The sequence below is a fragment of the Paroedura picta genome, chromosome 5, assembly GCF_049243985.1.
Source record: "Paroedura picta isolate Pp20150507F chromosome 5, Ppicta_v3.0, whole genome shotgun sequence".
Classification (NCBI taxonomy): domain Eukaryota; kingdom Metazoa; phylum Chordata; class Lepidosauria; order Squamata; family Gekkonidae; genus Paroedura; species Paroedura picta.
This window is the reverse complement of record NC_135373.1, coordinates 10,166,308-10,191,888: the sequence shown is the minus strand read 5'-3', so window position 1 is coordinate 10,191,888 and position 25,581 is coordinate 10,166,308. Positions and strand designations below refer to the sequence as shown.

The 25,581-nt window shown below is 43.5% G+C and overlaps 1 protein-coding gene across 1 annotated transcript; it reads right to left on the bottom strand.

The window, feature by feature from the left end:
* Positions 1 to 13,618: 13,618 nt before the first annotated feature.
* Positions 13,619 to 23,607, bottom strand: LOC143837049 (uncharacterized). The gene is made up of 3 exons (XM_077336471.1): positions 23,488 to 23,607; positions 19,863 to 19,973; positions 13,619 to 14,059 (listed from the first exon to the last, which is right to left on the bottom strand). Exons 1-3 carry the CDS (start codon positions 23,534 to 23,536, stop codon positions 13,884 to 13,886), a joined length of 336 nt encoding a protein of 111 aa, XP_077192586.1. The 5' UTR covers positions 23,537 to 23,607; the 3' UTR covers positions 13,619 to 13,883.
* Between the last annotated feature and the right edge of the window lie 1,974 nt (positions 23,608 to 25,581).

The window sequence follows — 25,581 nt, the reverse complement described above, 5'->3', positions numbered from 1 at the left end:
AATACCGTAAAAGCGTTCCTCCATATGTGAAACCTTTTTGGCCAGTAAAGGATTCAATCCATTATGAAGAGGGTATTCTCTATGTGGGTGATGGGTGGTCATTCCTATGTCTCATAGGCAGAGCATACTTTCTCAGCTTCATGAATCACATCAAGGAATCCAGAGGACCAAAGCTAGAGCAAGAGATTTAGTGTATTGGCCTTGCATGAACAATGACATTGAGACATTTCTTGGAAAGTGTTCGGTATGTGCACAGCTTGCAGCAAGGAATCAAAAAGAACCACTTATCCCACATGAGATTCCTAATTTGCCATGGGAGAATGTAGGCATAGATATATTTGAATATGACTTCTCTCCATTTCTTCTAGTGATTGACTACTATTCAAAATACCCAGAAGTAGTCTCACTACCAGATAAAACGGCAGGAATGGTGATTGCCAAACTTAAAGCAATATTTGCTCAGCATGGCATTCCGAAAAGAGTTGTAAATGACAACATGCCATTTGCTAGTCTGGAGTTTCAGCAATTTGCTCGGGAGTGGGGCTTTGAGCAGTGTTTCAGCAGTCCAGGATACCCACAATCAAATGGGATGGTTGAAAGAGCAATTTGTTCTATAAAACAACATTATAAAGACAGAAGAGGGGCAAATACATGTATATTTGGCATTGCTTGAATATCGAAATACACCTATCACAGGAATGGCATATTCTCCAGCTCAGATGTTGATGGGTAGAATGCTTAGAAGTAATCTGCCAGTAACCACTGAGCTGTTCCGCCCCAAAACATTGAGTGAGGTAAAAGTTGATCTTCAAAGGATACAGGACAGACAAAAATATTTTTTTTTCATTTGTAAAGTATTTATTTGTATGAATTGTGAGAACAAGTCCAAACCAATATTCATAACGGTCCTCCTCATGTATTACATTCAACATAAAATTACTTATCCCAATTTTCAATATAAATTGCTTACTATTTCACCTGAATCTAAATAAGCTACAATAAAAGTTCTTGTTTACAACCACTCTTCCTTCTAGCCCTGACTTTGATCAAAGTAACTAAGTTTTACCAAATATATTATAGATTGACTTACACAAACATGCTGAATGTGTTTGTCAAAGTCTTATATCTTAATTGTCATTATATGTACCTTATTACTTGGCTTGGTAATCTAGGAACCACTTCCATTGTTCAAAGAATTTTCCTTCTCCATATCCATTCACTGAGGTCGTCAGCCTAGCCATTTTAGCCATTTCTACCATCTTTTCTTGCCACATTCCCAGCATAGGGATTTCTTTGGTCTTCCATCTCCTGGCAATTACTATCCTCACCGCAGTTGTGGCGTAGAAAAATAGCACATACATTTGTGGTTTAAGATTTTTTGACATAAAGCTTAACAAAAAATACTCCGCTTCCATATTAAACTTAAGACCCAGCATTTTTTCTATTTCCCGATGTACTTTTCCCCAAAAGCTATATATAACAGGGTATCTTCACCATACATGGAAAAAATGACCCCACTTTTTTGCTGCATTTCCAACATCTATCACTGTTCTTTTTAGACATTTTTGCAAGGGCCTTAGGGGTTATATGCCAGCGATAAAACATTTTGTACCAGTTTTCTTTTATTGATTGGCTCCTGGTTACTTTGTTCAACTTTGACCACATGCTCTCCCAAGTTTCCATGGTGATTGTCTTTTTGAGGTTTTCCATCCACTTGATCATGCAGTTTTTTGCCACTTCCGATTCGGTCTCATATTTTAAAAGTATTCTGTATATGTTACCTAGCAGGTGTGGTTTTTGTTGTATGATGATCTCTTCAAACTCTATCACTTGCGTTCTTATATCCTCCTTTGTTTTGAAGTCTTTTTTATATATAGATTTTAATTGATTATGCTCTAGCCAATTTAGAGGAATCCCTTCTTGATTCCATATTTTTAATTCTTTGAAGTTTTTGGTCTTGGATAGAAGGTCATAGACAGTGATCCTGGTCTGTTGTGTTGGAGTGAAATGTGCTTCTATCGGCGATTTTAGTAGGGAAGGAGCCGGTGACAGTCTTTATATTTATGCCATATTTTGATGGCCCCCGCATTCCATTGATTTTTCCCTTTCTTTATTGTTTGAACTGTTGATGGCCATAGTATTTCATGTAGCCCTACTCCGAATTTTCCCTATCCAGTGCTAGATCTTTATGCAAAGGGTCGATCATCCCGTCGGTCAACATTGTCACCATTGCTGCATGAGAATAAAGTTTTAAATTTGGCAGAGCTAGGCCAACTCTTGCCTGAGCGTCTTGCATTACCCTTGCTGCTATTCTATGTCTTTTATCTGCCCATACGAAGTTGTAAAGCTCCGACTGCCATCTATTTAATTGCTTATCTCCTAGGGCTATGGGCAGAGATTGGAACAGAAAATTGAGCTTTGGTAGTATATTCATTTTCAGTGTCACCATTCGGGCCGACCACGAAAGCATCAGCATAGACCATCTCTCCAAATTGCCTTGTATAAGTTTCCATTCTCTTTCATAGTTGTTTTTCTTCAATTTTGTAAGGTCTTTATCCAGATATATTCCTAAATATTTTATCACTCTGGGGTTGATCTCGCAGCTTGATATTTGCTTAAGGAAGATATTCTCAAGATCCGTTGTTTTATATAAGAATAGTTTTGTCTTTGATCTATTGACCCTGAATGTTTGCCAAATAAATTTAATAAATCAAATAACGCTGGTATGGAAGATAGGGGATCAGTTAGAATGCACACCACGTCATCCGCATAGCACTTCAACTTGAATACCTCATTTCTTACTTTGAGCCCCCTTATTTTGTCTGAAAAGCGTATTTTGGTCACCAGCATTTCTAAAATTAAGTTGAATATTAAAGGTGAGAGTGGGCAGCCCTGTCTTGTTCCTTTTTGAATTTTTATTAAAATATAATATAATATAATATAATATAATATAATATAATATAATATAATATAATATAATATAATATAATATAATATAATATAATATAATATAATATAATATAATATAATATAATATAATATAATATAATATAATTAATATAATTAATATAATTAATATAATTAATATAATTAATATAATTAATATAATATTTTATATATGATCGAACAGCAAGATCCCTTAAACCATTACAAGAAGGGGATCAAGTATGGGTGGAAGCTAAAAAGGGTTGTTTTCCCACCCTTGTAACAGAAAAATGTAATCAGCCACACACGTATTGGGTAATGACCCCTGATGTGCATAAGTATCGGAGAAAGAGACATGAGTTGAGATATTGTGGTTCTGGAAGTAATGATGTGGAGCAAGAACCGGAAGTAGCTATTGAAGGGCCGTCTAACCAGCATTGTAATACGGAGAATGGGAGTATGGAGGAAGTTAAACCGGATGGAAATGATTGTAGTATAATGGGTGAAACATAGGACAGGCGAACTGAAGAAAGATCTCCCAGATATGTAAATCTTATGGTAGACCTGTTTTCATACCAGAAAGATATACACCATGAAAATTGTACAATTTAAAGCAAGATGTTTTTATAAAAGTGTTCTTGTTGTACAGTTGTATGGAAGCTTTGTTTTCTGTGAAGGGAGATGTGATGTATGTTTCTTTAAGAGGTTCATTCTCTTAAGAAAGAGCTCTTAGACAGAACTGATGGTTTGAAAAAAACAGCTGATGAAAACACAACTCAGCCAACAACACATCAAACGAGAATTCAATGTCTGGAAGTTAATCAACAGGAGTGGGAGAGAGCTAGGGACGTAAAAATCAAAAGCACCTTGGAAGAACTTGGAAAAACAGATTTAAGGAAGGAAAGCACCGAAAACCTGGTAGTCTATTTAGAGCAGGAAGTGATTTGGCTCAACAAAATAAACAGAGTCTATTCAAAGGCGACAGCACGCAGGAAGCAATCAGGAGATATCTCTGTGCGACCTGATAAGATAGAAACACTAACATTCCAAGACCTGCCCGCAGATACATCATGGGAAAGAACACAATTTCACCTTTTGCGACCACCTGAAGAATATGATGAACAGTGGAGCAATTACTTGGTCTCTCTTAGGAAAGGCAGCAGTAACCTTTAGGTTAAAGCCGATATACAATGGGAACTGTCTATATATTCCTTGGGGAAATAGTAGATTGTACCCTTATAAGTATTAATTACTTGGCTATTTTCTTTCTTTTTTTCCCCTCTTTTCTTTAAGATAATAACAGACTATACCTTTACATGTATCAATAATTACTAGCTCAGCTGGTTGTTTCTTTTTCTCTTTCTTTCTGTAAGCGCTATATATACAACAAAAATAAAAATATTCTTTTTAAAAAAAAGAGGTTCATTCTCTTAGCACACCTGTGATGCATTGAAGCGACCTTGTTTTTCTGGTGTGTTGTTCTTCCTGTTTGTTGCTGCTCCAGCTTTCTTTTAATCATCGTGCAAATAAACGTATCTGTCACTGCCCCCTCCCCCCCACACACACTGCCATTTTCGGTGGGAAAAAACAATCTGGATGTTGGTTCTTGGGCCAGCAGTGACATTACAACTTCTATCCTTCCAGGCATCCATCCATCCATCCATCCATGGATCTTCTCTCTCTTTCCCAGGCATCCCTTTGTCTTCTAACTGTCTTACTTTCTGTCCTTCTTCCTTTATCTCTTCAATCCCTTTATCTCCCTTGCTGTCCTTCCTCCCTTCCTTCCTTTCTCCCTTTTTTCTCTCTCTCCTTTCTGCCTTGAGGCAGCAGCAGCAGAGCTCAGGGCTCCGGGGAGCCCTCGCTGTAAATTTACTTGCTTACTTATATACTTATTTAAATTTTTATACTGCCCATGTCTTTGTAGCTCTGGGCGGTTTACACTGAACATTATATAACTTACATGGAATATTATACAGACTATAACATCAAAACAACTTTCAATAAAGCATCAAAAGATTACAAAACCACATTTATAATATAAATAGCAATTAACATTGGGAGAGTCATGGGCAGGCATCTGGGGGGACCAGCAGGTGTTCTGAGTTGGTCAGCCTCAAGCGAATGCCTGGTGGAAGAGCTCCCTCTGACAGGGCCTGCAAAACTGTGGAAGTTCTGGCAGGGCCCTGATCTCCGCAGGGAGCTCGTTCCACCAGGTGGGGGACAGAACCGAGAAGGCTCTGCCCCTTGTTGAGGTCCGATGCACTTCTCTGGAGCTAAGGAGCCAGTTGGAGGTGGCAGAGCGTAGGACTCTTTGGGGGGTATAGGCAGGGAGGCGGTCTCTCAAATACACTGGGCCCAAATCGCCTATGGCCTTAAAGGTGATTGCCAGAACCTTAAGCTTAATCCAGAATTCAACTGGGAGCCAGCCAAGTTGTTGGAGTGCCAGCTGGATGTGGGATCTCCATGATATTTTAGTGAGAATCCTGGCCGCGGCATTCTGCACCAGTTATAGTTTCCGGATCAAGGACGAAGGTAGGGCTGCATAGAGCAAGTTGCAGAAGTGCAGCCTAGAGGTGACCATCACATGGATCACTGTGGCTAGGTGTTCTGGGTCCAGGTAGGGTGCTTGTAGCTTGGCTTGGTGGAGGTGGTAAAATGCCAGCCATGCTACCTTTGTGACCTGGGCTTCCACTGTAAGGGAAGCATCCAGGATCACACCCAAGTTCCTGGCAGAGTGCGTTGGTGAGAGCTGCACACCATCCAGTGTGGGCAGACGTGCTTCCTCCCATGGCTCCTTCCTACCCAACCATAGGACCTCCGTCTTTGTAGGGTTGAATTTCAGGCGACTCTGCTTGATCCGTTTTGTCACTGCTTCCAGACATCTGGCTAAGGATTCGGGGGGCGGGGGGAGTCAGTGCAGTCTTCCATCAGGAGGAAGAGCTGGGTGTCATCCGCATTAATAAAACATCAATAAAAGGATCAATAAAACCATAATGCATACTAATAACTGCCCTACATCCAACTCCCAACCTTCTCCATTCACTATCAGGTATTTCCCAAACCAGAGTGGGAAACCCATATTCCAAAAGAAGAAGAGTTGGGTTTTGTATGCTCCTTTTCTCTACCCTTAGGAGTCTCAAAGCAACTTACAATCTCCTTCCCTTTCCTCTCCCCACAACGGACACCCTGTGATGGAGGTAAGGCTGAGGGAACCCTGATATTCCTGCTCAGAATAGCTTTCTCAATGCTGTGAAGAGCCCAAGGTCAGCCAGCTGGCTGCATGTGGGGGAGTGGGGAATCAATCCTGGCTCACCATGTTAAGTAATTCCATGGCAGACCCCATAAAAATTACAATACATAAATTTTAAAAAATTTTTGGTAAAAATCCATTACATCCCCCCATAAACTTTATCCAATGGGGAAGTGGTAAGAGGGAAGCCGTCACCCTCACCACAGGTAATCCTGGTGTACTGCTGTTCGGAACCCTGATCAGATCTTCTACTCAAATTCTGGCCTGGCACAGGTGGAAAATAACCTGGCAGGCTATTCTCTTGACCTGTGCCTCAAGATCAGTGAGACATCTATGGTCACTCCCAGATTCCTGGCTTGGGGCACACTCATAAATTGCATCTTGGCCATGGTGCATAAACACGCTTCCTGTCCAGCCACAGGACCTCTGTCTTGGAGGGGTTGAGTTTCAGATGACTCTGCTCAAGCCATTCAGCCATGGCTTCCAAACATGTGGCAAATAGTTCCAGGGGTAATCTGGGCAGCCCTCCATGATGGGATGGAGCTGGTTGTCATCAGCACATTGATAACATCCCAGCCCAAAAATGCACCAGCTGGGCCAGAGGGTGCATAAATATGTTGAATAATGTGGGGGAGAGCAATGTATTCTGAGGAACCACACAAGAGAGCTGATAGAAGCATGAGAGCTCATCCCCCACAGCTACCCTCTGGCTCTGGTTATGGGGAAAGGAGCATAATCAGCTAAGTGCTGTGCCCCGTATCCCCATCCTGGCAAGTCGGTGAGCCAGCAGTTCATGGTTGACCACATCAAAGGTGGCCGAGATATCTTATAGAACAAGCACAGCCAAAGCGCCTCGATCCAGCTGCTGACGGAGATAATTAATCAGGGTGCCCAGCACTGTCTCCACCCGATAGCCAGAATGGAAGCCAGACTGATATGGATCAAGAGCCAATGTTTCATCCAAGAATGCCAGGAGCTGGTCTGCCATGGCCTTTCAACTACATTACCCAGTAATGCCAAATGTGAAACTGGATAGTACTCGGCTGGGTCTGAGGGCCCAGCGATGGTTTCTTAAGGTTAAGGCAAACTGCTGCTCCCTTTAGTAGCTCAGGAAACTTCCTGGTAGACAGGGAGATATGGATCCACTGGCCAACCCCTTTGAGGAGCCAAGATGGCCAGGGATCAAGGGGCAAGTGCTAGCCTTGACTGACCCCAGCAGCTTGTCCACTTTGGGTAAAGAGAGCTGTCTGAAGCCATCAAACGTCATCTCCAGAGGTGGCCAAGAGACATCCAGTTCATTTTCTGTATCAAACATGGTGGGAAGGTCACGGCGGAGCGATAAGGCTTTGCCAAAAAGCTTGGTAATGCCTCACAGCCAAGATCCAATTGACTAATATTCTGGTCCCCTTCCTTGAGGGTGGTAAGAGACTGAAATATCCTAAATAATTAGGCCAGGTGAGAGCTGGCAGACACAATTTCCAAGGCAAAACATTCGCATTTTTCCACTTTCACTGCCATCTCATATGCCTTCATAAGTGTTCAATAAGATGTTCTTGCCTCCTCACTGGAAGTCTTTCACCACACTCATGCTAGTCATCTCACTTCCCTTTTCTTCTCCCGGAGAACCCTGGTGAACCAAGGGGCCCATCTGAGTCGAGGACAGAGAAGATGTCTGGGAGTAATCTCATCTATCACTGCCACCAAGTGAAACTGACTGTCCTCCACTAGGACTGACAATGAGATTCCAGGAGGCATCAGTTCCCACAGAGCATTCCAGAAACCAAGTGGATCCATAAGTCTTTATGGCCAGGCAAAAATACACATGGCATTAAAATTAGGATGGAATGGCATCCTGAGCCCAGCCTACTGGGCATTCTGGTCTGACCAAAGGATGGCTACAGCCACATCCAGACTCACTTCTATCTCCAGATCAGTGAGGTATCTATGGTCACTCCCAGATCTTCTATCCCAGCCCTGAAGATCAAGTCGAGGGTGTGGTTAGCCTGAAGATTGTGAGAGCCAAGTTTTGCCATGGAAAACACTTAGTCTGAGCCAATTCCCAGGGGTGGCACATCCGTATTAACATTGAAGTCCCCCAGGACTAACAACCTGGGCGACTGCAATGCCCAGGTAGTTGTCACTTCCAGCAGGCTTGGCAGGGGATCTGTTGGGGCATTGGGTAGGTTGTACACCAGCCAGATGGCCAATCTACTGAGTCCCATCCAAAACCAACACACTCCACCTCACTGATTTCTCGTGCTGGAAGAGCCTTGTAGGAGAAAGCCTCCCGGACCATGAATTCCATCCCCCCTCCCCTACCATGGATCCAAGATTGGTGCAGGACCAAGAACCCAAGTGGTGCTAGTTCTTTCAAGGCAACTGACTCACCTTTCCGCACCCAGGTCTCGGTCACTCAAGCAAAGTCCACCCCTGACTTTGCAAAAAACTGTTGCAGAGTTGAAGCTTGTTGTTAATTGATGTTGCATTGCAGATGACCAAAATTGGATCCTTCCTAGCCTCTACCCTCACGCTTCTGGCGATGGAATGGAGGTTGGAAGAGGATCAAGTACAAACTTCAGCAATTCTTCTATTGTCCAACCTCCTCCCCCTGACATTCCGCCCTTGGCCAAGCTTGGTCGATACCCCAGCCCTACTATGCCCCCCCCCAGCAGCAACCCCTCTCTATCCATGCTCTTACAGATAGGTGATCTATCCCAAACTATCCCTAGCTCTCTAACTAACTGCCAACTCCACTAATCCCATCCAAAATCTGGTGGATAAAGAGAGGGTATATAAAAGGTTGGTGGCAAATACAACAATAAAAAAGAATAGATTTTCTTACTTATATGCAGTGGACATCAAAACTGAAAGAGGAATGGAACGAATCTCAAGGAGTTTTAAGAGAACAAACTGAGTTTGAAAAGTTGATTTTGCAAGATAAAGATACCCAAGACATCACTTGGGTAGAATTTATAAACTTTTGCTTAAATAAGAAACTGAACTAGAACAAGTGAAACCATGTATGATAAAGTGGGTGCAGAATTTTGGTATGATTATCACAATAGAGGAATGGGAACATCAATGATGTAAAATATGAAATTGACAAAATGTCAGTCATTGCATGAAAATTGGTATTAGATGTTTTATAGATGGTATTCGACATCTAAAGCTATTAGTAAAATTTCTAAACAAACTGATGGAAAGTGTTGGAAATGTCAAGATGCTATTGGATCGTTTTTTCACATGTGGTAGAATTGTAAATTGATCAAAAACATTTTGATAAAAGTACATGATAAACTACCAACGATGTTTAAATGTAAATTTGCATTGGATCAAAAAAATATGTTGTTAAGCATTGAATACACAGATATATCAAAACAGGGTGTGGAATTCTTCAATGCAATAGCAGCAGCAGGACTCAGCATAGCTGTGCACAGGGATTTATGGAGTGTAAAGCTCAGAGAGCTAGCTGTAATGGCTAAACTAATGAACCTGGTCAATCACAGACCACCAGAAGACTTTCAAATATATTGGGACGAATATTGGAAATATCTAAACCTTTTTTTTTCTCTTTCTGTAACTTTTCTGAATCTTACTATGTAAAAATTAAAAAAGGAATCCGAGGAAGATATCAAATATTACAATAAAATAATTGAGTTTTTATTGGGACACACAAAAGGGACAAATTCTTAACTGCACTAACAGAGATGCATTTATACTAACACACTTACACAAGGAGGAACAAAGAAGGAAATTGACTAGATCTAGAAAATAAGGGTCCACAAGAGTTATAATTACTGATCTGGGCATGGGACATGCTGGAAAGAAGCAGAGCAATGTGAATGAACCTGCACTCATATCAGTCATCTGACAGGATCCATACCAAGAAATCTGAGCAACAGAGAAGTGCTTTGATGGTCTTTATAGCCTTTTTGCAGCTATGTACATGGTGGGAAAGCTTGTAGGCTGGATGGGCTTGAGGGGGGTAAACATTATGTTTGATTGCTAATCTCTTTTGGGGAGCCTACATTCCATGGTGGGAACCTAGTCTCTTTTGTAGTCTTGGGGGACTGGGAGTGGACATCATACATGGCTTTAAAAAAGAGAGCCGTTTATTACCTGGAACGAGAGAATCTAGAGGTGAAGGGTCATTCCACATTTTGTTTGAGGTCAGCTATCAGAGCATGGCTGAGTTTGTCTCATTAGTACTTGAATGATTTTTTCCCCACAATTCTCTCGAATAGGCCTTCTTCTTCTGGGTAACCAAGTTCTTAAACCACCACCCCCTATTTTTTGTTTCGCAGGATGGCCATGGGTGGAAAAGGCTGAGAGGGCAGTTATATGGAAATGGGGCAAATCTCCATTTCTAAATGATGTTGCTACCAGGCTGGTGTGGACAAGGAAGAGCCATGGCCTGGAAGGCCCAGCTCCTCCCTGTCCTACAGTAGCTCAGAGGGGGCACAGAATTCCCCAGTCAGTTTTGAAGTGCTTAACTGTGCTGCAGGGCAGACTGGGCATTTATTTTTATTTTGTGGGAATGTGGGATTGTGTTCCGTACAATCCCACGTACCTGAAAAATAACCACCCGCAGCCCCCCCCCCACATGACCTTCTAGACCTGTTTGGATAGGGAAGAGCCAGGCCTGGAAGCCCCAGCTCCTCCCTGGCCTACAGTAGCCCAGAGGGAGCAACAAATGCCCTGGTCAGCTTTGCAGTGCTTTACCACACTGCAGGGTGAGGCAGACCCAGGCATAACACCCCCTGCAGCCCCATCACATGGTGAAGCTAATCCTTCCACATGTGGTTGAAATGTGTTTGGTTTTCTGTTTTTTTGTTGTTGTTGTTTTTTTGTAATTTATCCATGTGTCAAAATGCTTTGTATTTGTCCAGTAGTGTATGACATATTTTATGTGTGCACATGTATTGAAATAAATGTTTGCATTTTAATATTTAATATATTCAGTTCCTGCTCAACCTTGTGTAGACAGGTTGAGTTACTTTGCTCGCTCTTTTGTTGTTTCACTGAAGACCACTTTATTCTACAACCTTTCTGGTTTGCAGAGTCAAGTCTAGACTGGTACAACCTTTCATGTTGTATTTGATTAGTTGAAAACTCCAGCTGTAGCAACAGAGGAAGATGGTCACCTTCTAAGTATGGGGGAATTTGGAAATTCTTCTCCAAAGTTAATAGTGCTGAACAAACCAGCTGAGTGGTGTAATGCTATATTTAATCGCTCCTCATGGACCCCTCCTCACCTTTTTACTGTCTCGCTACTAGTAAAGGCAGGAGGAGGAAGTGAGGGGAAGGCGGAGGGTGTGGATGCTAATGTAACTTCTGGTGACGTGTCACTTTTGGGTGACATGGCAGAGAGGCAAGTGGACCTCAATTGGGGCACAGAAACACTGGACTTCCTACCCATAAAACTATAAATATACCATCTCTAAAACCACAACCCACCCAACAAAACAAGACAACCTGTACAAGGCTAAGAAGATGGTTCACAAATGTAATTTAATAAAATTGGGTTAATATGATTTAGTTGGAACATTCAAAATCTGTATCTCCATGTAAAATCAAATTGTATAATTCCTATTATCCACCCCGAGACAACTAGGAAGGGAGGGCTATAAAAATAAAGTTGTTGTTATTGATGTTGTTATAAGCTCACTGGGATCACTCAGGTCCATTCTGCACATCTGCCAATGTTGCTGGATGTCCGCGACAGCCCGAACCGCTTTTTTGGTAACACGCATATTTTCAGTCTTACAGGAATTTCAAACAAGGCACTCTAAATTTGTGGTGCGGGAATGTTGCTGGAGTGCTGCGGTTTGTTGGTGACATCATGTGGAATGTTAAAAATATAGCGTTTACAAACTGACTCAGCTAAGCTCATCCCATCGTTCCATTGACGGCATGTACATGTGATAGAGGCCCTTGTAATGTCATCAGATGATGAATTTATGCTAGAGTTGCCAGCTCTGGATTAGAAAAATATATTAAATATATTAAATATAAAAATGCAAATATCTCCCTGGACTATGCTTGAGGCCAGAAAATTAACACCGAGGAAACACTGGCCTCCCTACCCATAAAACTACAAATATAGAATCATAGAATCATTGAGTTGGAAGGGGCCATACAGGCCATCTAGTCCAACCCCCTCCTCAACGCAGGATCAGCCCAAAGCATCCTAAAGCATCCAAGAAAAGTGTGTATCCAACCTTTGCTTGAAGATTGCCAGTGAGGGGGAGCTCACCAACTCCTTAGGCAGCCTATTCCACTGCTGAACTACTCTGTGAAAATTTTTTCCTGATATCTAGCCTATATCGTTGTACTTGTAGCTTAAACCCATTACTGCGTGTCCTTTCCTCTGCAGCCAATGGGAACAGCATCCTGCCCCCCTCCAAATGACAACCTTTCAAATACTTAAAGAGGGCTATCATGTCCCCTGTCAGGCTCCTTTTCTCCAGGCTGAACATTCCAAGTCCCTCAACCTATCTTCATAGGGCTTGGTCCCTTGGCCCCAGATCATCCTCGTCACTCTCCTCTGTACCCTTTCAATTTTATCTACGTCCTTCTTAAAGTGAAGCCTCCAGAACTGCACACAGTACTCCAGGTGTGGTCTGACCAGTGCCGTATACAATGGGACCATGACATCTTGCGATTTTGATGTGATGCTCCTGTTGGTACAGCCCAAAATGGCATTTGCCTTTTTACCGCTGCATCACACTGCCTGCTCATGTTTAGTTTACAATCCACAAGTACTCCAAGGTCTCGTTCACTTACAGTGTTACCTAGAAGTGTATCCCCCATCCAGTAGGTATGCTTTTCATTTTTCTGATCCAGATGCAGAACTTTACACTTATCTTTATTAAATTGCATCTTGTTCTCATTTGCCCATTTTTCCATTGTGTTCAGATCTCATTGGACTCTGTCTCTATCTTCTGGAGTATTTGCCAGTCCTCCCAATTTGGTGTCATCTGCAAACTTGATTAGTTCCTCCACCCCCTCATCTAGATCATTAATAAATATGTTAAAAAGTACCGGACCAAGCACCGAGCCCTGAGGTACACCGCTACTCACCTCCCTCTAGTCTGATGAAACACCATTAACAACAACTCTTTGAGTGCGGTTCTCTAACCAATTCCCTATCCACCTAACTATCTGAAAATCCAGATTGCAATCCTTCAACTTATCCATCAGAACAACATGGGGAACCTTATCAAAAGCTTTACTAAAATCCAAGTAAACGACATCAACCGAATTTCCCCGATCCAGCAAACCTGTTACTTGGTCAAAAAAGGAAACCAGGTTGATCTGACAGGACCTGTTGGAGACAAATAAACAAATATACCCTCTGTAAAACCCCAACCAACCCAACAAAACAAGACACCCTGTACAAGGCTAAGAAGATGGTTCACAAATATAATTTAATATATTTACGATTTAGTTGTAACATTCAAAAACTGTTTCCCCAAGTAAAATCAAATTGTAGAATTCCTGTTATCCACCCAGAGCCAAGTAAGAAGGGAGGGCTGTAAAAATATAGTTGTTGTTGTTGATGTTGTTATAAGCTCGCTGGGATCACCCAGTTTCTGAGACCAGAATGATTTTATTCCACAAACTTCCATAATATTCTTTGTAGTGTGGGCAGTTGGCCCAAGAAAGGAACTAGGAACCAGCTAATGTGATTTGGGCCACAGGTGCACTAGAAGAGGAACTTGATCAGCAGAAGTCCTGAGAGTGCCAGGAGTAGAGATGCTGAGGCGGAAGGGGCCTTACAGGTGATTTCTTTGATGGTACCTCCGCTGAATGTTTTTCCAGCTTTCAGTAGGTCACAGGCTTGCTTGGAAAAGCAAAGCTTGGAAGTAGTTGTTGTCCCACCTGGATTTGAAAAACAAAAGTAAGAAGCAAAGTGGTTCCATTGATCCCAGCAACAGAATCCCAAGAAGTTTATCCGTTAAATTGATGTCCCACTTTTCCTTTTTCATACCCAAGATGACTGACATAAATAGACACTTCCGAAAAACTTCCCATGAGGATCCCAGGAATGGAGGCATGACCCACATCACAGTCCCATCCACACTTGGCTATCCCCTCTCTGGTTGCCTCTAGAATAGCAGCATTTTCTTCTGTTTCTTTGACCATTCTTTTTTGGTCTGGGCGGGATTCCCCAATGGCTTCTGTCCATGGGAATTTCATTCCAGTTGGGTGGAAAACAAATGAAACAACCTCACAGAGGTGGTCACATGTTCGCCATTAAAACACAAAGAAATGTAAGAAGAAGGGGGGAAATAATTCAAACAGCAAGCCAGAATCTTGCTACTTTAGTGGATAGTTTTCAGTCTAGCTGGTTAGCGGCAGTTAGATGCAAGATTGAACATCTTGGCTTTTCCTCAAACGCTTTACTTTTGGCAGGAAAGGACTCAGCCCCCCAAAATGATAAAACAAAGAATCCAGGATACTGAGCAGCAAGCGGACCTCTCTAGTTCCCCCATCTTTAGGTCACCGCCCAGCAATAGATATTTTCTTTCTCCCGCCTCATATCTTTCTATTTTGGATAGTAACACTCACAGAAGAGCCTTTACCTTAGCTAGGTGCACGGCACTAACCTCAGCAGTATCGGGAGGTATAAAAGGATCCCTTTCCGTGAGAGAACGTGCCCCTTTAATTCCTGTCAGGTAGAGGACCTTGAACACATTTTTCTGTCTGTTTCCAAGCATCTTCATCAGTGACGAGAATGATACGGGGACAGAGGACTAAGCACCGGCTGAGGCACTTGGGAATGTTCAGCCTGGAGAAGAGGAGGTTGAGAGGAGACAGGATGTCTCTCCTCAAGTATTTGAAAGGTTGTAACTTGGAGGAGGGCAGGGGGCAGTTCCTGTTGGCAGCAGAGGATAGGACCTGCAGGAATGGCTTTAAACTACATGTAGAAAAATATTGTCTAGCTATCATGGGAGGGGGAATTCACAGAATAATTCAGCAGGGAAATGGGCTGCCCAAGGAAGACCCTCACTGGAGGTATTCAAGCCGTAGCTGGACAGATTCTTCTCCTGGATGCTTTTGGCTGATCTTGCAATGAGCAGGGGATGGGACTAGATGGCCGGTATGGCCCCTTCTGAATCTAGGATTCAATGATCATTTTTCCTTTATAACCCGCCCTTCCCTAGTCATCTCTGGGTGGGTAACATCACGTGTTAAAAACAGCCCATGCAGAATGGTGTATATTAAAACAGTTTTCAGTTTTAAATTGCTAAGCAGGGGGGCCAGCAGCTCTTTGGCATGCTTTCACTATAGTGTTGCTGGCCACCTACCCGCCAGTGCAATGCTTGCAGCCTTTTCCATTTTGCAGTGGTTTTCCAGCTACATTGAGGCGAGATGTCATTAGAAGTGACTCAGGTTGGATCGCCACTAATCCTCTTTTTTTTTTTTTATAATGATTTTTTTTATTTTCATAAAGATAGAAATATAATCATCATTTGAGAATATACGACCCCACATTGACTCCACAGTGATATAAACTTTTGCCCAACAATACACCAATAAAAAAAAATAATAAGGGGGGAAAGCCCCATTTTATATTTCCAACGCTAACGATTATATTACCTATATGCCTACTAAGAAAAAGAAACAAGAGAGAAAAAAGGCACTGCTTCCCCTTTTTCATAAAAATAGCAATGTAGGATACAGTATATGTTGTTAATACAGAGAATAATAAGATTTCCAGGTTTAGATTAGATGCTTAACATTAAACATAGAACAATATAAACTTTCAGTCTTCTATAGCTTCTCCTTATCCTTGGTTCTGATACATCTACAAAACAATTTATGCTTGACCCATTCTAAGAACCATCCTGACAGATATATTTTCAGATTTAAGTTGAAAGCTTAACATTAAACATTTTCTCCAAATCAGTGTAGGCTTTAGTCCTAGGACAATACACTAATAGAGGAAAGAAAAAATAAGGGGGGAGAACCCCATTTTACATTTTCAGCACTAATGATTATATTACCTATATGCCTACAAAAGAAAAGAGACAAAAAAAAACAAGAGAGAAAGAGACACTGCTTCCCCTTTTTCATAAAAATGGAAATATAGAATACAGTATAACATTAAACATAAAACAATATGAGCTTTCGGTCTTCTTAAGGGGGTCTCATCTCGAGGCTTGCTACATCTTGTCGTTCCCGTAAAATTATATTCTGTCCCATTGGCCTTTGGCGTAGAAAGTGCAGTTGTACTCTTTCCCGCAGAATATGCATCGATAAATCTTGAGGCCGTTGCACCTCCTGGACTCCAGTATCAATACAATTTTTTCCCCAGAGAGATCCTTTAAATCGGTTACTTTCACTGCAGATCCATATTTCTTTTGATTGATTTTTGTACACTGTTGCTTTGAGATGGCTGTATGTCTTTTAAAAAAGGGTGTCCTTATCTGGGCTGCAGAACTCCGGCATCCCATTTTCCGTCTCCAGAATTTCAGATTTCTCTTCTACTGTTGGTTTTCCACCTTGTTTAGAGCTGTCATCAGCCACTGTTATTGATCCATTATTCCTGTTAAAGACGTCTTCCTTGGCATCTTGGATCTCCTTGAAGATATGAATTTCGGATTTCTCTTCTACTGTTGGTTTTCCACCTTGTTTAGAGCTGTCATCAGTCACTGTTATTGATCCATCATTCCTATTGAAGACTTCTTCCTTGCCATCTTGGATCTCCTTGGAGATATTTTTGATCAATCCATCTAAAAATACTTTGTAATCTTGGGTTTGTATCTCTATTAGATGAGCCAATCTTTTTAACATAGACATGATTTTGACTTTAAAAAAAAACCGGCCTCAAACAATTTTACAAGTGGCCAGTAGAGGTCCTCTGTTTTATCCTCTAATGTTCCGGCACAGGCATGTGACGTATTGATTCTCGTACTGGCACAGAGTTCTCGTGAGATTTTCCCATTCACAGCTCTTATCTCTTATCTTCGAAAACCAAAACAATTACAATAAGAGCTTTTGCCAATTAATTCGAGTTGATTTGAGTCCTTCTTCTGCTTAGTTAGGAGAATTAGCCTGCCTCTTAACGAGGTGCCTTCAGGCAGAGCAGAGTAAGAGGAGGGGGGAAACAAAGGGCTTTGATGCAGGAAGAGAGACGAGGAAAAAAAAAAGCGAGAGATACTTGCAGTAAATGATGTTTTGGAACTCAGCCGATGTCCTCCCCTCAGTTCAAAGCGTTCATTTGTGGTAAGTCATCATGTAGGGTTGAAGCAGATACTTTAAGATTAAAGAAAGAAAAGAAAGTCCGAGGTAGAAAATGGCAGTCGTCCTCTGGACCTGGAACGCTGACAGCCTATAATCCAGGGAGATATACTCCCTAAAGGATTGGAGACGGCCCCAAGAACTTCCTGGGTAGAAAGGTGAGGCGGGGTTTGCGTACCCCTCCTCTTTTCTGCCAATTGCTTGCACAATTGACCCCTGTCAGGCTTCAGAGATAGCAGAGCAAATGCCCTGCCACCCTCTCAGGACGACATCTTTAGCCACACCCCCGCCACTTATCCTCTTGAAGACATTCCCCCCCCCCATTTACCAGTGCAACCTTATTTTCTTCCTGTTAATTGTAACAGACACTTCACATTGCTCCTCCCATGTCTCTGTTACACAAGCCCGGTCAATTTCCTTTTCCTGGAACATTTAATACAGTTGCACAGTATTACGTACTGCTAGCGGACAGCTGGAGGAAAGAAATACCTTGTTGAAGAGGAGGTGATGTTCTAGCATTCTTCAGTTTCACTACCCATGACTGAAAAATAGGGGCTGAGCCCAGAATAATTCCATCTCTAAATGCCATGTTGTTTCCATGTATCTATCTAACCTGGAGATGTCGAACACATTGGTTACAAGGGCCAGATCTGACATAAATGTCACTTTGTTGAGCTGAGCTACATGTGCTGGGAAAGGAGGCATAAACTTGATGAAGGACACAGGCAAACCCATTTTATTTGTTTTTTTTCTCAAAATGCAAACATGTTTAAAACATTAACAGGTGTAGTGTCTCCCTACTGGCCACCCTCCTACTTTTATTGCCCAATTAGGACTGGGAAAATATACAGGGTCATAATGCACTGCATCTGTCATATGGAAGCAAAGATAATGAGAAGTAGCTCACAGGCTGAATAAGAGCCCTGGGCAGGGCAGTTCTGACACCATTGATCCAACTGGTATTAGAGTATAATAGGGATGTGCATAAAATAAATATTTGGTACAGTTCAGATTCGGCAGGAAATGCCTGGGAAGAGCGAGGGGAGGCATTTAAAGAGCACACCTTACACTTCCCTCGCCCAGACTTTTCCCATGCAACATAGAGCCAAGAGTCCATCAAACAGATGAGCCTCAGGTGTGCTCTTCTCTCCCCCAGCCCTTCCAAGGCGATCCTGGGAAATGGTGAGTTCTCAGCCAAATCTTGAATTAGACTAATAAAGTCCATATAGATTCAGGGTCTTCTGATTTGGCTGCTTTAAATTGGTGGGCTGTGTTTCGCCTCAGATAAGCCCAAAATATACTTGAATCACCATTGATTCAAGTATTTTCAGGCTTATCCAAGCCAAATCACCCATCCCTGGTGTGGCTGAGATTCAACCCCGAGCCACCATTGACGCGGTGGAGGATCCAGGCAGGAAGGACAACATGTTTGGAGAAGCCCCCTGCTTGGGGGAGAGAGCTGGTCCCTGGATATTGCCAGCCAGTTCAAAACCCCACAGTTGGCAGATTCTTTGGAGCGGGTAACAATGCCAGGTCAGCCAGGGCATGTCTTGGTTGGGAGAACACACTTGTTTAGAAATGTTAGTGGAAATGAAGCCTGGTGAGCCTTCTTCTGGTGGTGGTTTGGCATGGGATGGGGACTGTTTTGAGGAGGGGGGGGGGTTCAGTCTGAATATCAAACTCCACAGGATTTGGGCCTTCTTAAGAGGTGGCAGGTCTGTGAGCAGGGCCAACCTGGCAGGGAAGGCATAAGGCTCACAGGGCCAAGTAGCCAAGGGTGGGACCAAGGGAGGCATGTGTCCCTCCTTGGTACCCCAGGGTAACCAGTGCCAAGTGGCCTGGGGTAGGTCCAAGGGAAGTCTATGCTTCCTCTTGTTAGCCCAGGTAATCACTTCCCTAAGGTAGGAATTCAGTGGCAAGGGAGCCTGCATTCCTGGTAGAAGAACTGGTTGGGCCCCAGGGTGCCACTAGAGATTTTCCTTGAGTGGGATCCCAGCAGCTGAAGGAGCCCACATACCCAGTGAGGGAACAAGGTGGGCCCCAGGGCATCTGTGGCCTTGTTTAAGCCAACAAAGATGTGTGGGCGTCTTCTTTGTGGGCCCTTTGAACCCTCCTGCAAGTCAATGGAATTTCTGATTTCTGAAGTCATCTGTGCAATCCTACTCCCTCCTTAGATTTAGACGCCTCAGAAAGGATGAATTAGCAACAAATTGTTATTTGTTTGTTTGGGGCATCATGCCAATTTTTTAAAAAACTTTATTTTCCTGAGCTATTGTTTGTCCTCTACTGCTGCTTGAATAGTTATTGCAGCTTTTAAAAATGATGTGTGTTGTTGGATGCTGTCCCAAAGAGGGGCATGTGTTGCAAAATATTTTAGGAGTCACATGAGTACACTCTTTTCATTGGTGCTGATGGGCCAAGGTTCCATTCCACTCACCTGCTGCTGTCGTAATGCTCATACAGGTATCTAGGCTAGCATCACAAGTCTCTTTCTGGCCACTGCAGCTATTCCCCTCGTTTGAGCATGTTTCACACTCCAAAGAGGCACCTGTGAAGGGAACAGAGAGAGTCTTACAAGGCACATGGGATGGAGAGGCATCTACGTTAATTGGCAGCGGAAGGACATGAATGCCATACACACGTGGAACCCTCTAAAACAGCTTTAAGTTCAGAAAATGCTTGTTATGACTTTTTTCCTTTATTTTTTCCATTTCTTACACAGACCGTCTCATCAAATGAACTTGACAAGTGATGAAGCCATGTATGGGAAGCAGTGGACATAGAAGGGACTTCGACACGATTCTACAGACCAGTAAAAGATTTCTGAAAAAGCTATTTTTCCACTTGTATCCACCATGCCTAGAAAATGCTGGATAGCTCATAGCATTCATAAGGAATAAGACAATTAAAGCAACATGCAAAATCCTAAGATCTATAAATTCCAGAAGGTCCGCCACTTTTTCTCTAGCAAGAGAGGGGTAGATAAAATGCATGCTTCGTAATGAGTTGGTGGGTATTAGCCAATGTTTTACATGCTTTAGGCAGGGAAGACAGAATTTTTGCTTTTTATTTCAAGCTGCAACTATAACCCTGATGGAACTGCTGTCTTATAAGCCCTGTGGAACTCTCTTGAGTTCTTGCAGTGCCCTGATCTCATTGGGTCGGGTATGCCCCTAAACTAAGGCAGGGCTGAAAAGGCCCTCACCCTGACTGAGGCCAATTTGGAGCCAGGGCTCTTCAGCAAATTTTGCTCACTGGATCATAAACTCCTTGGGGGAACATGGTGGAGGAGGCAGACTCCTTGTGTTCCTCCATAAACTAATTCAGATAGTTTTTCATCTCCGCAGTCTTTCTGGTTCTCACAGTTGTATACACATCATGAAAAACAGGACCTCTTTGACCAACTTGGCCAAATTCTCTTTTGATTTTCATGGCGGCCGCTGGAGAGCACCAAAGGTGAGCCAGTGGCAGAGTGGCAGGGCAGCCCCTGAGGCAGCAGCCAGGGAGGAGGATGAGGAGGAGCCGTGGCCCGGTACTGACTGATCCACGGACCGGGACCGGTTCCCGGACCTAGGATTGGTGACCACCGTGTTAGGGGAAAAGAAGGGGGGGTTGTTTATAAGCCACTTTGGGATTCCTTCAGGTAGTGAAAAGCAGGCTATCAAAAAAATCAACTCTTCTCATTCTTGTCTTTTATCAGGTCATTTTGTGGGAATGCTTGAGCCTCTCGGAATTCCTGTGATGTTACTTCCATTTGTGCAGGCAGAAGTGATGTTGTAACATCACTGGATAGTAAATTCTGGTAAATCTCTATTGCAATTTCAGCAGAAGTGATTTAAGGATTTTGGGGGCCCAATGGTGGAGGGAGAAGCCAGACTGGGGGTGGAACCCCCCCCCCTAGTGAACAGGGGTTTCACTCCAAGTGTTCTTAAAGTGGGAAAAGAGGGATGAGGAGAGAGGCTATGGTCCTGATTCATGGAAGCGGAAGGCACTGTGTGGGACACCTGGGAGCATGGGGACCATAGCATATGCAACATGGATAAACCAACCTTGACTGGGGGGGTTGCCAGAAAACAGCTAAAGGGCAATGGCTACCTTAATTTTGCCTGGGCGCCCAAAAATCACTAGGACCTCCTCTGAAATCTGAAATTTGGCATTCCTTCAGATCTTTGCAAACAGCCTAGAAGCCTGGCAAACTACAGTTCACAGTAATCTTCGCACTGGGAGCGTACAGATCAGGTGTTTTCAGCTGAATCATGGTCCAAGCTGCAGCCCTTCTATTAGCTGTGGGAAAAAATCTGGCCATGAAGTCTGGAATTGAATTTTCAGGTGAGGGGAAGAACAAGTTCATAAGAAGGTCAACTACCCAAAGAATAATTCTCAATGGTATTTGGAGGGAGGTGAGCAGTGGGGTGCCGCAGGGCTCTGTACTGGGCCCAGTCATTTGCCACATTGGTATTAATCATAGGATTGGAGGAAACTTGTGTTCTAGGTGAAGTCCATTGGTATTAATGATGTGGATGAGGGGGTGGAGGAACTAATTATGTTGGCAGATGACACCCAGTTTGGAACTTCCTAGAAGATAGAATTCAATGAGATCTGAACAAGCTGGGAAAGAGGAAAAATGAGAACAAGATGCCGTTCAACAGAAGAACAGAGTTCTACATCTGGGTCACAAAAATGAAAAAATACACATACTGGATGGGAGATACTACTCCTGGGTAGCAGTATGCATAAATGGGATCATGGTGTAATTGTGGACTGTAAGCTACATATGAGCAGACAATGTGATCAACAGAGGCATCAACAGAATCATCACATTGAAATCGCAACATGTCATAGCCTCTCTCTATACTACATTGGTCAGCCTGGAGCTGAAATACTGTGTGTAGGTCTGGAGGCCTCACTTCAGAAAGGACAAAATTGAGAGGGTACAGAGGACAGCAACAAGTATGATCCAGGGCCTGGGGATCAAGCCCTAGGAGGAGAGGCTGAGAGACCTGGGAATGTTCCGCCAGGAGAAGAGAAGGTTGAGGGGGGACATGATGGCTGTTTAAGTATTTGAAATCCCCACCTACGTCACAGGATATTTGTCTTCAAACATTACAAGTTTGCCTCCTATATTCTGCTTTGTTTGGGCACAGAAAAGGGCAATGGACTGAGCCGAGATCTGTAGTTTGCCTATCCTCCCATTTTCAGCAGGAGTTGACAAAAGATTTTCAGGAGTTTCTTTGTGGCCTTCAGGGCCAGATCCTGGCTTCCATAAAAAAAAATAATAATCCAATTTTCAGCAAGCTGAGCATGATACTTTTCTGCACTTCTGACCCTCCAGCTATTTTTTCCTCCGCTCAGAGAATTCCTCCGATCCCAGGATCCATTTGTATGGTGTATGTTGTACGGTGTTAACAGAGCCATGCTGGACAACACCAACACCAGTTATAGAATCATAGAATCAGAGAGTTAGAAGGGACCTCCTGGGTCACCTAGTCCAACCCTCCGTACAATGCAGGATCCTCACATTAGAAGAAGGCAACACGTGGACGAGGAGTGGGGAATCAAACCCAGTTCTCCAGATTAGAGTCTGCCACTCTGAACCACAACACCATGCCATGTCCCATGAGGCAAACAACCCTTCTAAGAGAACTGTGGCTAGCCTGTGGTCACCCAGCTGGCGGCATGTGGAGAAGGAGTGGGGAATTAAACCCGGTTCTCTAGAGTCCGCCCTTCCTCACCATGACACAAAGGCTTCATACACACTTTGACATCGAAGGCTTCATTTGAGGAGAGGCTTAGAAATACCAGTTTCTGGAATTTTCAATCCCAATGAAGACAGCAATGGAACAAGAGGGCAAGAAGGTCCTTTCTTTCCATAACGTTTGGTCCAGTTTTGAATATATGCATGATTAAAGCTTCTCAACTCCTGTCATGGTTGAGGAGCAATATTGGTTGGACACAACAACCCAACAATATCAGGGGAAGCCTGCTTGGCTTTGGTTTCGTGCTCTTCAGCCCGGTGAAAAAAATCCTGCCCTCCTCTGACAGGGTTAACAGGTGCTGCTTACCTGTGGTGAGGAGGACAGAGAAAAGGAAGAGTCCCAAGAAAGCCTGCATAGTGACGAGACCACGTGGAAAACAGTCTTTCTTCAGCGAAGGACGCTGTCGTTGTCCAGGAGGTCTGCTTGTCAAGGTGCCAGAACAAGTGCATGCATGTTAGGCAGGAAACAAGCTCTTTTATCTGGTGGGTATTACAGATTAACCCGACTCCTTCCTCTGATTCGCTATTGCTGGGTATGTATCAGTGTTTGGCCAAGCCTTTCCCCTGATTTGGAGTACAAACGAAAGAGTCACCACGTTGAAGGTGGCTGAATCCCACTTTGCATCTAGCAATGTCATCCTCTTTGCATTCATCCCAGGAACTGGCCGTGAGCCAGGTTTGTCTTCTTTCACTCTTGGGTTAATGGATAACCTTTCAAGCTGTTCTGAAAAGTAAATCCACCATGCTCAAGATGGAGTGAGATCTTTGGTTCCATCCTTGCTTAGTAGAAGCCATTCTAAACAAGGGTGGTCTTCCTGATTCTGTGGTCTTGAGCCAAACTTGAGGATGGGGCCTCACGATTTCAGGGGGGTTATTTATTTATAATTAGGTTTATATACTGCCCCTCTCCGCAAATGGGATTGGGAGGGTTTACAATACAAATAAAACATCAGTGAAAACGTTCATAAAACATCAGTGAAAACAATCATAAAACACCAGTGAAAACATTAATAAAAGTTCAGTAAAAGGATCAATAGAACCATAACGCGTACTAATAACTGTCCTACCTCCAACCCCCAACCATCTCCATCACTATCAGGTATTTCCCAACCCAGAGTGGGAAACCCTAATTTCAAAAAAAGAAGAGTTGGTGTTTGTATGCCGCTTTCCCCTACCCAAAGGAGTCTCAAAGTGGTTTACAAAGCGGTTTACCTTTCCTCACCCCACAATGGGCACCCTGTGAGGGAGGTGAGGCTGAGAGAGCCCGGATATTCCTGCTCAGTCAGAACAGCTTTCTCAGTGCTGTGAAGAGCCCAAGGTCAACCTGCTGGCTGCATGTGGGGGAGTGCAGAATCAGTCGTTGCTCACCCTATTAAGGAATGCCAGATCCTCCCATGGGGGAAGGTTCCCCCCACAGCAGACCCCATAAAAATCACGTTACATAAATCAAGAAACATTGTGGTAAAAATCTACTACATCCCCCTCATAAAAATCATCCAATGGGGGAGTGGTAGGAGGGAAGCCAACACCCCCACCATAGGTAATCCTGGCGTACTGGTGCTTGGCAACCTGATCAGGTCTTCTACTCAAACAAAAGGTTTGATGGCTACTTTCTTTTGAGGAGCCCAAGGGCCATGGCGGGAGCTCAGTATCTTTTGTAGTCTTGGGGGATTGGGAGTGGACATCATACATGGCTTTAAAAACAGAGAGCCATTTATTAGCTGGAATGAGAGACTCTAGAGGTGAAGGGTCATTCCAGATTTGGCTGGAGATCAGCTACCAGAACATGGCCACAGCGGACGAGCTCCTGGATTTCTTGGAAGAAACTTCAGCACTTGATCCATATCAGTCTGGCTTCCGTCCTGGCGACGGGGTGGAGACGGTACTGGTCACTCTGCTGGATGACCTCCTTCACCAGCTGGATAGAGGCGGGTTGGCCGTGCTGGTCCTATTGGACCTGTCAGCGACCTTTGACATCGTGGACCATGAGATCTTGGTCCACCGCCTTGCCGGCACAGGGATAGGGGGCACAGCCTTGCGCTGGATACGCTCCTTCCTCCAAGACAGGACCCAGAGCTCCTGAAAAATAACCACCCGCAGCCCCTCCCCCCCACATGGCCTTCTAGGTCCGTTTGGACAGTGAAGAGCCAGGCCTGGAAGTCCCAGCTCCTCCCTGGCCTACAGTAGCCCAGAGGGAGCAACAAATGCCCTGGTCAGCTTTGCAGTGCTTTACCACATTGCAGGGTGAGGCAGACCCAGGCATAACACCCCCTGCAGCCCCATCACACGGTGAAACTAATCCTTCCACATGTGGTTGAAATGTGTTTGGGTTTCTGTTTTGTTTTGTTTTTTGTAATTTATCCATGTGTCAAAATGCTTTGTATTTTTCCAGTAGTGTATG